Source organism: Oncorhynchus clarkii, chromosome 32 (assembly GCF_045791955.1).
Source record: "Oncorhynchus clarkii lewisi isolate Uvic-CL-2024 chromosome 32, UVic_Ocla_1.0, whole genome shotgun sequence".
In the NCBI taxonomy this organism is placed as follows: domain Eukaryota; kingdom Metazoa; phylum Chordata; class Actinopteri; order Salmoniformes; family Salmonidae; genus Oncorhynchus; species Oncorhynchus clarkii.
The window spans coordinates 13,422,934-13,435,863 of record NC_092178.1 but is presented as its reverse complement, the minus strand read 5'-3'; the positions used below and the strand labels follow the sequence as shown (position 1 = coordinate 13,435,863).

Here is a 12,930-nt window from a genome sequence, read left to right as displayed (position 1 = left end):
ATGTAAGATAAGTTTAATGCTAGCTAGCAACTTACCTTGGCTTACTGCATTCGCGTAACAGGCAGTCTCCTCGTGGAGTGCAACGAGAGGCAGGTGGTCATAGCGTTGGACCAGTTAACTGTAAGGCTGCAAGATTGAATCCCCTGAGCTGACAAGGTGAAAATCTGTCGTTCTGCCCCTGAACGAGAAAGTTAAACCCACCGTTCCTAGGCCGTCATTGAAAATAAGAATGTGTTCTTAACTGACTTGCCTAGTTAAATAACGATTAAATAAAAGGTGTAAAAAAAGTTTTTTTTTAATGTTTTTTTTTTAATTATTATTTTTTTTTTTAAATCGGCGTCCAAAAATACCGATTTCCGATTGTTATGAAAACGTGAAAATCGGCCCTAATTAAAATCGGCCATTCCGATTAATCGGTCGACCTCGATTATAGATAATAGAACAAAAATGAACGAAACATTTAAGAGAACAGATTTTTTTGGTTTATAAATACTTTTACTTTTCTACAAAGACACGCTTAGTTCTTATCTATTCGTTCCTTTCTTTTATGATGTTCTAAGTACACCATCATGCTTTCAGGATAGGTGTCTTTTCAGATTCCACAATGATTCATTAGTTGTGGACACTACATCACAGCACTCCCTCTCTTCCTCTTGGTCCTCCTCATCTTCGTAAGTCACCTTGATTTTGCACCTGTGTGTTTTATCATTTTCTTTATGAAAATATTTACTAAACTCCATGACAGCTAGATCAAGTGGCTATGGCAGTACAGAAGTAGACTATAATGCATGCTGGGCCGGGCATGCCCGAGATCGGTACTGGAGCCCCAGCCGTTGGGAAACTCGCTCCACGCGCCAGTCAAATTGGGCACGCTCCGCTCCAGCTCTACTCACATACTCTGCTTCAGAGCCAGTACCGTTCTTCCTTCAGACAAGCATGTGTCAAATTTTTGTTAATTTGCACAATGTCTCTTGTTCACATTCGCTTGGATATGACATTCGGTAGCTCCTACCGACAATGCAGTCGGGAAACTTGACTTCTCCCACATTTTGTTACATTACAACCTTATTCTAAAATGGATGAAATTGTTTCCCCCCCTCAATCTACACACAATACCCCATAATGACAAAACAAAAACTGGTATAGAAATATCACATTTACATAAGTATTCAGACCCCTTACTCAGTACTTTTTTGAAGCACCTTTGGCAGCGATTACAACCTAGTGTCTTCTTGGGTATGACGCAACAAGCTTGGCATACCAATATTTGGGGAGTTTCTCCCATTCTTCTCTGCAGATCCTCTCAAGCTCTGTCAGGTTGGATGGGGGCGTCGCTGCACAGCTATTTTCAGGTCTCCCCAGAGATGTTCGATCGGGTTCAAGTCCAGGCTCTAGAAGGGCCACTCAAGGACATTGAGACTTGTTCCGAAGCCACTCCTGAGTTGTCTTGGCTGTGTGTTTAGTGTCGTTGTCCTGTTTTAAGGTGAACCTCCGCCCCAGCCTGAGGTCCAGAGCATTCTGGAGCATCAAGGATCTCTCTGTACTTCCCTCCATTCATCTTTTCCTCTATACCAACTAGGGTCGGAAACTTTCCGTGAAATTTATTTTGCGGATTTTGCTTAAATTCATCAAAAACATTTGCTTATAACAGTGAACCTTTTTGTGTGGGATACACATAAGGCAATTCTAGGTTGTGGCATATTTTGGTTAAACTAAACCAAATTCAATGGAATTGCAGCCCTCTGCATGCACAGTGCATTCTTCCATCACATGTACAGTTGATTCTCAAGATCTTACCCACTAAATGAGATGCTATTGAGCCCACACTACTACACTGAGCCAAGGACTACATGCTTTCTGGTAAGATTTGATTACAATACTGGTTTGGGGTGAATGTATTTTATATGACATACATGATTTTTTGTTAACTAGTAAATAGTAGCCTACAGCAAAGTGTGTTTAAATTTTAGCTTGCTTCAGCCTGCTAACTGAGGAGTGTTATTTCACCTGTTTCCATACATGTTTAATTTAAAAAAAAAATATCTTACAAAAGGAGTTGTTTAATCTAACTGCTTAACAGTACTTGTTCCCCCCTAATCTTTACAGGAAAACGACATGTACACTATGTGATGTGTGGAGACATTTCACTGTAGCTAATGTAGAAGGAAAAGCTGTGTACATTTGCAAATACTGTGCCAAATCATATGTGAAGAATTCAACAAAGATGCAGAATCATCTGGCCAAGTGCATAACATTCCCTCAGCGCTCAAAAACTCTGACCGAAGTCCTTCTACTTCTATTTGAGGTGAAAATGATGAACCAGACACCTTATCGATAACAACAGCTCATGGTACTCCTGGAATCAGAAGTTTGTTTTGACTCAATGGTGGAACGTAGTCAGAGAAATGCTTATGAATGTCTTGCTCGAGCTGTTTATGCAACTGGTTCACCTCTGATGCTCACAGGCAATGTGTATTGGAAGAGATTTATGAATGTTCTTCACCCAGCATACACCCCTCCACCAGACATGCTTATCTACTAATTTGCTGGATGCAGAGTTGAAGGTCAGGCAAATCATAGAGAAAGCAGACGATTGCAATCATCTCTGATGGGTGGTTGAAAGTTTGTGGGCAAGGAATAATTAACTACATCATATCCACCCCCCAACCAGTATTCTACAAGAGCACAGACACAATGGGCAACAGACACACCGGTCTCTACATTGCAAATAAGCTGATGGCAGTCATCAATGACCTTGGACCACAGAAGGTATTTGCACTGGTGGCAGACAATGCTGCGAACATGAAGGCTGCTTGGTCTAAAGTGGAGGAGCCCCATTGGCTGTGCTGCTCATGCATTGAATCTGCTCAAGGACATCATGTCACTGAAAATAATGGATACACTCTACAAGAGAGTCAAGGAAATGGTAAGGTATCATCAAGTTATAGCAGCAATCTACCTCACCAAGCAAAGTCTGAAGAATAAGAGCACCACATTGAAGCTGCCCAGAAACACCCGCTGGGGTGGTGTTGTCATCATGTTTGACAGTCTCCTGGAGGGGAAGGAGTCTCTCAAAAAAATGGCCATATCACAGTCTGCCGATATGGACAGCCCCATCAAGAGGATCCTCCTGGATAATGAATTTTGGGAGAGAGTAGTAAGCAGCCTGAAACCAATAGTAGTAGCCATTGCACGGATTGGTGGAAACAATGCCATCCTGTCTGATGTTCAGACTCTGCTTGCAGAAGTAAGAGAAAATATCCGTACTGCCCTGCCCACTTCACTGTTACTCCAAGCAGAAGAAACTACAGTTCTGAAATATATCAAAAAGCGCAAAGACTTATGCCTGAAGCCCAAACACACCGCAGCGTACATGTTGGACCCCAAGTATGCTGGCAAGAGCATCCTGTCAGATGCAGAGATCAACCAGGCCTATGGTGTCGTCACTACCGTGTCTCACCACCTTGGCCTGGATGAGGGCAAGGTTCTTGGCAGTCTGGAAAAGTACACTTCCAAGCAAGGGCTTTGGGATGGAGATGCAATATGGCAGTTGTGCAAACATATCTCATCAGCCACCTACCTGGTGGAAGGGACTTTGTGGATCTGAGGTTCTTTCCCCCTGTTGCCTCCATCATACTCCAAATCCCACCAACATCAGCCATCTCAGAGCGCAATTGGTCCTTGTTTGGGAACACACACACGCGCGCAAGCAACAGGCTGACCAATACAAGGGTTGAAAAATTGGTGGCTATCCGGGCAAATTTGAGGCTTTTTGAGCCTGACAACGAGCCATCCTCAATTAGGTTGGAAAGTGACAGTGACGATGAAGCCACAGAGTCTGATGTTCAAGAGGTGGACATTGAGGAGGTCCAGGGAGAAGACATGGAAGACAACCAAAGCTTTAGTTTCTAGACTAGCATTTTACAGATGTATATTGAACACGTTTTTGGGAGATGTGATGGTTCATTGGGGGATCATTCAATATTCCCTTTCTTTTGTTGTTCAGTGAACTAATCCCATGTGAGGAGTCAACTCATTTAATTAAGTTCAATTCGTAACATTTTGTTTTTCTTCTATTGGAAGGATTTAATCATTTGCAATTATGTCTACTTATGATAAGGTTTATGTTTCTGTCTCCATATGATATGGTAAATATATCCAATGCAAAAAAACTACATTTAAATGGTATTAATATTACATTTGCAAATATTCCCGTTAATTCCCAAATATTCCTGTTAATTCCCACGGAAAGTTTCCACCTCTGAATATTCCCCAAAAGTGGCAACCCTAATCCTGACTAGTCTCCCAGTCCCTGCAGCTGAAAAACTTCCCCACAGCATGATGCTGGCACCACCATGCTTCACCGTAGGGATGCTGGAAGGTTTCCCTCCAGATGTGACGCTTGGTATTTCAGGTCAAAGAATTCAATCTGTGTTTCATCAGATAAGTGAATCTTGTTTCTCATGGTCTGAGAGTCCTTTCGGTGCCTTTTGGCAAACTCCAAGCGGGCTGTCATGTGCCTTTTACTGAGGACTGGCTTCCGTCTGGCCACTCTACCATAAAGGCCTGATTGGTGGAGTGCTACAGAGATGGTTGTCCTTCTGGAAGGTTCTCCCATCTCCACAGAGGAACTCTGGAGCTCTGTCAGAGTTACCATTGGGTTCTTGGTCACCTCCTTTACCAAGGCCCTTCTCTCCCGATTGCTGAGGTTGGCCGGGCAGCCAGATCTAGGAAGAGTCTTGGTGGTTACAAACTTCTTCCATTTAAAAATGGAGGCCACTCTTGGGGACCTTCAATGCTGGAGATGGTTCAATAAGGTGATGATTCATTGAAAACACCATTTAGTTCATTGATTGTGCAGGGTGGCTTACAGGTAGCCTACAATTATAGTACATTTGTATTTGATTTTGAATAGCCTAGTAACAGGGAATTGTTTATATTTTCATAATTAATTGGGTGACACATTACCTTTAGCTATAGAGAATATCTCCTGCTGCCTCTCCTTTATGCCCTTCTCCAGCATGCAGAGGGGCTGTCAACAGTTTAGTGAAATATGTTTTGTTGCGAAAACATGTTACTATCAATGTTACTGAACAGATTTCACTTGTTTTCAGATGAACAGGGTTGGAGAGCCCATGGCATACAGAGTTTGGGGAGAATATCACCTGTCACGCAGCGAGAGCATGCGCCTCAAACAGTGGTTGATACTGTAGTAAAAGAAATCAGCCAAGACCTCAGAAAGAAATGTGTAGACCTCCACAAGTCTGGTTCATCCTTGGGAGCAATTTCCAAACACCTGAAGGTACCACATTCATCTGTACAAACAATAGTACACAAGTATAAACACCATGGGAACACGCAGCCGTCATACCGCTCAGGAAGGAGACTCGTTTTGTCTCCTAGAGATGAACGTACTTTGCTGCGGAAATTGCAAATCAATCCCAGAACAACAGCGAAGGACCTTGTGAAGATGCTGGAGGAAACAGGTACAAAAGTATCTATATTCACAGTAAAACGAGTCCTATATCGACACAACCTGAAAGACTGCTCAGCAAAGAAGAAGCCCCTGCTCCAAAACCACCATAAAAAGCCAGACTACGGTTTGCAACTGCACATGGGGACAGAGATCGTACTTTTTGGAGGAATGTCCTCTGGTCTGATGAAACAAAAAAATAACTGTTTGGCCATAATGACCATCGCTATGTTTGGAGGAAAAAAGGGGGATGCTTGCAAGCCGAAGAACACCATCCCAACCTTGAAGCACGAGGGTGGCAGAATCATGTTGTGTGGGTGCTTTGCTACAGGAGGGACTGGTGCACTTCACAAAATAGATGGCTTCATGAGGAAGGAAAATTATATGGATATATTGAAACAGCATCTCAAGACATCAGTCAGGAAGTTAAAGATTGGTTGCAAATGGGTCTTCCAAATGGACAATGACCCCAAGCATACTTCCAATGCTGTAGCAAAGGCTTAAGAACAACAAAGTCAAGGTATTGGAGTGGCCATCAAAGCCCTGACCTCAATCCCATAGAAATTGTGTGGGCAGAACTGAAAAATCATGTGTGAGCAAGGAGGCCTACAAACCTGACTCAGTTACTCCAGCTATGTCAGGAGGAATGGTCCAAAATTCACCTAACTTATTGTGGGAAGCTTGTGGAAGGCTACCTGAAACGTTTGACCCAAGTTAAACAATTTAAAGGCAATGCTACCAAATACTAATTGAGTATACAGTGGAGCAAAAAAGTATTTAGTCAGCCACCAATTGTGCAAGTTCTGATGAGAGAGGCCTGTAATTTTCATCATAGGTACACTTCAAATATGACAGACAAAATGAGAATTTTTTTCTTCCAGAAAAATCACATTGTAGGATTTTTTATGAAATTATTTGCAAATTATGGTGGGAAATAAGTATTTGGTCAATAGCAAACGTTTCTCAATACTTTGTTGGCAATGACAGAGGTCAAACGTTTTCTGTAAGTCTTCACAAGGTTTTCACACACTGTTTCTGGTATTTTGGCCCATTCCTCCATGCAGATCTCCTCTAGAGCAGTGATGTTTTGGGGCTGTTGCTGGGCAACACAGACTTTCAACTCCCTCCAAAGATTTTCTATGGGGTTGAGATCTGGAGACTGGCTAGGCCACTCCAGTACCTTGAAATACTTCTTATGAAGTCACTCCTTCCTTGCCCGGGCGGTGTGTTTGGGATCATTGTCATGCTGAAAGACCCAGCCACGTTTCATCTTCAATGCCCTTGCTGATGAAAGGAGGTTTTCACTCAAAATCTCACGATACATGGCCCCATTCATTCTTTCCTTTACACGGATCAGTCGTCCTGGTCCCTTTGCAGAAAAACAGCCCCAAAGCATGATGTTTCCACCCCTGTGCTTCACAGTAGGTATGGTGTTCTTTGGATGCAACTCAGCATTCTTTGTCCTCCAAACACGACAAGTTGAGTTTTTACCAAAAAGTTATATTTTGGTTTGATCTGACCATATGACATTCTCCCAATATTCTTCTGGATCATCCAAATGCTCTCTAGCAAACTTCAGATGGGCCTGGACATGTACTGGCTTAAGCAGGGGGACACGTCTGGCACTGCAGGATTTGAGTCCCTGGCAGCGTAATGTCACTGATGGCAGGCTTTGTTACTTTGGTCCCAGCTCTCTGCAGGTCATTCACTAGGTCCCCCCGTGTGGTTCTGGGATTTTTGCTCACCGTTCTTGTGATAATTTTGACCCCACGGGGTGAGATCTTGCGTGGAGCCCCAGATCGAGGGAGATTATCAGTGGTCTTGTATGTCTTCCATTTCCTAATAATTGCTCCCACGGTTGATTTCTTCAAACCAAGCTGCTTACCTATTGCAGATTCAGTCTTCCCAGCCTGGTGCAGGTCTACAATTTTGTTTCTGGTGTCCTTTGACAGCTCTTTGGTCTTGGCCATAGTGGAGTTTGGAGTGTGACTGTTTGAGGTTGTGGACAGGTGTCTTTTATACTGATAACAAGTTCAAACAGGTGACATTGATACAGGTAACGAGTGGAGGACAGAGGAGCCTCTTAAAGAAGAAGTTACAGGTCTGTGAGAGCCAGAAATCTTGCTTGTTTGTAGGTGACCAAATACTTATTTTCCACCATAATTTGCAAATAAATTCATTTAAAATCCTAGTGTGATTTTCTGGATTTTTTTCTCTCTCATTTTGTCTGTCATAGTTGAAGTGTACCTATGATGAAAATTACAGGCCTCTCATCTTTTTAAGTGGGAGAACTTGCACAATTGGTGGCTGACTAAATACTTGTTTGCCCCACTGTATGTAAACTTCTGACCCACTGGGAATGTGATGAAAGTAATAAGAGCTGAAATAAATAATTCTCTATACTATTATTCTGACATCACACATTCTTAAAATAAAGTGGTGATCCTAACGGACCTAAAACAGGACATTTTTACTTAGATTAAATGCCAGGAATTGTGAAAAACTGAGTTTAAAAGTATTTGGCTAAGGTGTATGTAAACTTCTGACTTCAACTGTAAGTTTTCTTAAGCTTATTCCTCAGCTGCTCATATTAAGTACAGCTCCGCTGTAGAAATGAAGTAGTCTACCAGGCATCGTTGAAAAATGGACTGGCAAGAAAGTGTGCTGCCTCCATTCGCTATTCCTGCCCATTGGATAATGGTCCATTTAAATTGAAACTAATTTTACATATAAAGACAAGATTACATTTTGAATAGTCTGATGTGGGAAAATACTTGATGAGAAAACAGCTGCGCAGCCTGAGGGAAGGAACATTACACAAGCTTTTTTTACTACTTTCTCAAATCAATAGGCTATAGTCACATCATGCAGCCCATATACATTTTCATTTCTAAGACATTAAGGTTTGTATCATTCACAACTAATGTTGCCAAACAACTCTGAGTCTAGCATATAGGACCCGTTTAAAATGATCACTTTAACGCTCAACGTGGCAACTTCACTAGGCACACTCGCTCTGGAAAGGGAAAAATATCCTTTCTATTTTAGTCAATTATATTCAATCATATAAAATAATGGCATGGGACTTAAGCATATCTGGTCTTCTAAATGAACCAGCCTACAGCCTATGACATGTAGCATAGCCAGGCCAACTCATTCTGTTCTTAGGACTCGACTCAAATAAATAATGGACTTATTGTGATGTACAGTATATTAAATGGATTTATTATACTTTTTAAATGTAAATGTTCCGAAGGCGGGCATCAGTAGCTTGTATGCATGGAAAGGCTAAACATGCTTATGTTAATTAACAGTCAATTACCGTGCCATCAGCATGCTTTTGCATGACAATAACCGGCTGACAAAATGTCACGACCGCCACAGCCCTAGGTTACACAATACAAATCTCCTAACAGCTGCAAGTGAAGTCGTGGGGGATAAGATAACCCGGTCTTTGACATTGGACACTCCCAAGCCACAGCAGTGTTTTTCACTACAGTGAGTGTGGGCCTTTGTCCCTACAAAAACACACACCCAAGGCCCAAAGAGTGTGTAACCCATTGGGTGGAGAGAATAAGTCATTCAAACCCACAAATGACATAACAGGGTTCATCATGTTTTACCACAGGGGTGGATGAGAATACAGCAAGAGTAGAGCGTTTGCATATATGTTAATGCCAGAGGCAAAGGGGATGACTAACATTGAACTTAATCCCAGTCCTCTTCTGACTACCTCTGTCTGGACTTGTAGATTGTGAAAGTGGAACTTCTTTAACTATAAGAAACAAAAGTTCTGTAGCCTAAATCCAACTGTCATTGTTGTAAGAATGTAGAACTTCCTGCACCTTCTTTGGAAAGTATTAGTGCGTGATCTTCTGAACAGAAAAAGTGAAACCTAAAACAAGGTTAGTAGTAAATTAAACTCCCAGACAAAAAAAATCTAGGTAAATTGATGTTATCCAAATCATCTTAAACGAGAGTTTAACAGCTGGTGAACAAGCTCACAGCTGGTGAACAAGGGTAAAGTGCGAAGAAATAACAGATTCAACAACTAACTAGCCTCAGGGAATCACATCCATTGATCCAGCAGCTGTTCTGTCTCACTCCTTCACAGCCATAAAAACTGCAACCCTGGAGATTCATTAGTAGTGATGGGAAACAGGCTTTCTCAAACATTTGGGTCCTTCACCAAATTTTTCCCGAAAATGTCATGACGTTAAAGTTAAGAAAAGATAAGGGGAAAATTAACTTGTTTTATGCAACAGGGCCCTGGCCCTTTAATTTCTATCTCAATGCCATCAGACTGTTAAACAGCCACCACTAACATTGAGTGGCTGCTGCCAACACACTGACTCAACTCCAGCCACTTTAATAATGGGAATTGATGGGAATTGATGTAAAATATATCACTAGCCACTTTAAACAATGCTACTTAATAATGTTTACATACCCTACATTATTTATCTCATATGTATACGTATATACACTGTACTCTATATAATCTACTGCATCTTTATGTAATACATGTATCACTAGCCACTTTAAACTATGCCACTTTGTTTACATACTCATCTCATATGTATATACTGTACTCGATACCATCTACTGCATCTTGCCTATGCCGCTCTGTACCATCACTCATTCATATATCTTTATGTACATATTCTTTATCCCTTTACACTTGTGTGTATAAGGTAGTAGTTTTGGAATTGTTAGCTAGATTACTCGTTGGTTATTACTGCATTGTCGGAACTAGAAGCACAAGCATTTCGCTACACTCGCATTAACATCTGCTAACCATGTGTAAGTGACAAATAAAATGTGATTCGATTTTTTTAAAAATTGCGCATCTAGCACGTGATGAATGTGCCAGTCCAGCAATGGTTCTGCACTGCTGCTGCTCATTTCCATGTCAATGTTTGAAAATAACAAATATATACAAATGATATACTTCTGCCAGGTTAGCCTACTTTGCTGTTAACATTTAATTGACAAGGGTTTGGGGAAAGTATTTCTGTCAACCCACAAGATGATTACTGGCCACACACGGGAGTGATAGATAAACACCAGAGAAAGACGAAAATTTGAAAAAAATTATTGGAAATTAATTGGCAGATAGTATTAGGTTTGACTATGTAAGCCAATAGTGGCTAACCAGGGGTGTGATAATGTCAATGTTGATTAGATAGTAGCTTGCGGTGTCTGATACCTGTGGAATTTGTTCGTGGCTGTTTGCGGTGGAACACTTAAATTGCATGTACTTTCAAAATTGTTTGGTGGGCTGCGCTGGTAGCTCGCTATCGACATATTGGAGAGGAGACCTCTGTCGATTATTTATTACGTTGTGCTTAGTCAGGAGATACCAATCTAAAGGTAATCTAGCTTTAAAAAAAAGAACATTCAAAGTGAAAGTAAAAGTTCAGCATGCCATGTGCATAGAACCTCATCAGTTGGTGTCATAACAGCAAGTTAGCAACGTTATTGGCCTAACGTTAGCTGTTTAGCTGGCTATCACAATACACTTGTCATTCCCATTGTCAGCTACAACTAAAGGCCTAGTTCGCATTTCATCACAATAACTTCATGGGCGACACATTAGTTAGAGTAGTTAAGTTTGAAACCAGATAAAGTTAGCTAGCTGGCTACAGTACTCGCCTCTTTGGGTATCTCGCAGGCTCCGGTGCTGGGATAAGGCCCCGGCTCAGTGCTTAGTTGAGTGGCAGTCTGGCACTCCTCCTGCCGGCCTCTCAACCTAGCGCTAACAGTAGAACAGCTCTCGTCCTCGGCGAGAAGGTCAGAGTCGTCGGTCTCTTCACCGGTGCTGTCTGAAGACAGCCCAGCGTTACCATTACTGCTACTCGTGCTGTTCGGTGGCTCTCCGAATTCCGATCTGTCAGGTACTTGGTGCACGAGCCACGCGCTCAACTGCGTAGGGAACCGGGTGGGCGACCCAAGCGCCCTCACCTCGTCCAGAAGCCGACGGCTGGCGAAGAAATAGTCCAACTCCGGACATTTGGGGTGCACGCTGTACCCGTCCCAATTGTCCCTCAAACTGTGAAACGGTGTCTGGATAAAGGCTGAGCTGGGACCATCGTTAATCTCTAGCGGTGAGTAGTAGCCGTTCCAATAGCTGTCGACATCCACGCGAACTCCGATCAAACTGAGTAAGATCGTAAACTGGATTAGTCCCTCTGTGAAGTATTTCTTCACGTTTTGCATCTTTTTATTTTTGGGGGGGAGAACGTCAATAAAGAGAAACGCTGGTCCCAGAGTTCCCTTTAGCCCACTAAACAAAGACAATGCAAAACAAAAGAGCACGAGTTCCTTTCCCCTGTCAGACAAAGAGGTCCGCCCGTCCCCGGCGAAAACGTTAGCTAGCTACTGCACTACCGGCTTCTGATAACTTCCTGACAGAAACATGCTCTTAAACGAACAACTGTACCACGATCACATATAATTAACAATTTAATCATAGATGAAACTATAATTCACTGGAATCTCCCTTGTTTATTTGTCTGCCGTGTTTTAATCTAATTATAATATAAAATAAATATTCCAAATCGGTTTCCTCATGGGTTTAATGTGTATGGCACTCACTCCCTACCGGCCGCGTGGAGGAGTCTTGGGGAAGGATTTGCATAATTTACACAAACTAGGCCCATAACTCATCGCAACAGGCTTCGATTGGCTGAAAATATATTCTGTCATATAGTGAGCCAATTGTAGCATCCCACCGCTCTTAGTTAAATAAAAAATAACGCCCCCTTCGTTGGATTTCTGGCCCAAACAAGACACACAGCCTTATGAACATACATTTATACTTAGCAATGTGATTGAAAGTATTTTTATTTAATCTTACAATATCTGAAACGGTTTACAATGTGTATCACAAGAACATTACCGTTATTTTGGAATGCTACTTTGCCCTTTAGTGTCAGGGGCGGGACCTCGACAGTACTTCCGGTGACATTTTCTTTGTGACGTTTGGCCCACTGACCTGCTTTCAACACTACACAATATGTACAGTACAGTGTTCACAACCATGTACCAACAGGTCATGTTGTTCTTGTGAACTCAGCAATTAATTCAAACATGTTTCAATAAAGTCTTCCACGAGAGAGTGCTGCTGTTGCCAATCTATTGCCTGTCTGGAGATTGTGTTCCATGACAGAACACAGTCCTTCATCTCCTTCTCCCACCCTCAATAATGACATATATTGGTACATTTGATTTGTATTTTATCTCATACAATAAAAAATATTGATGCCTAGAAAAATAAAAATGTAAAGACAAAAATGGTTAGACTTCTATAAAATGTTGAACAAGTGCATGACACTTTCTTCAGTAGAGGTAGAGCTAGTGGGCCTAACTAAGTAGAATTATCAAATGTTTGATTTGAAAGTACAACACTGCCATCCTCTCTTGCTTGGCCAGCCAGACCCTGACAACAGATGATC

At 41.9% G+C, this 12,930-nt stretch overlaps 1 protein-coding gene across 1 annotated transcript in view; it reads right to left on the bottom strand.

Moving 5' to 3' along the window:
- Positions 1-12,095, bottom strand: part of LOC139391709 (endoplasmic reticulum membrane sensor NFE2L1-like) — a 44,219-nt gene extending 32,124 nt beyond the window's left edge. Inside the window, exon 1 of the mRNA XM_071139192.1 lies at positions 11,129-12,095. Coding sequence (XP_070995293.1) covers positions 11,129-11,692 — 564 coding nt within the window. The 5' untranslated portion in view covers positions 11,693-12,095. The remainder of the gene's footprint in view (positions 1-11,128) is intronic.
- Positions 12,096-12,930: the final 835 nt, after the last annotated feature.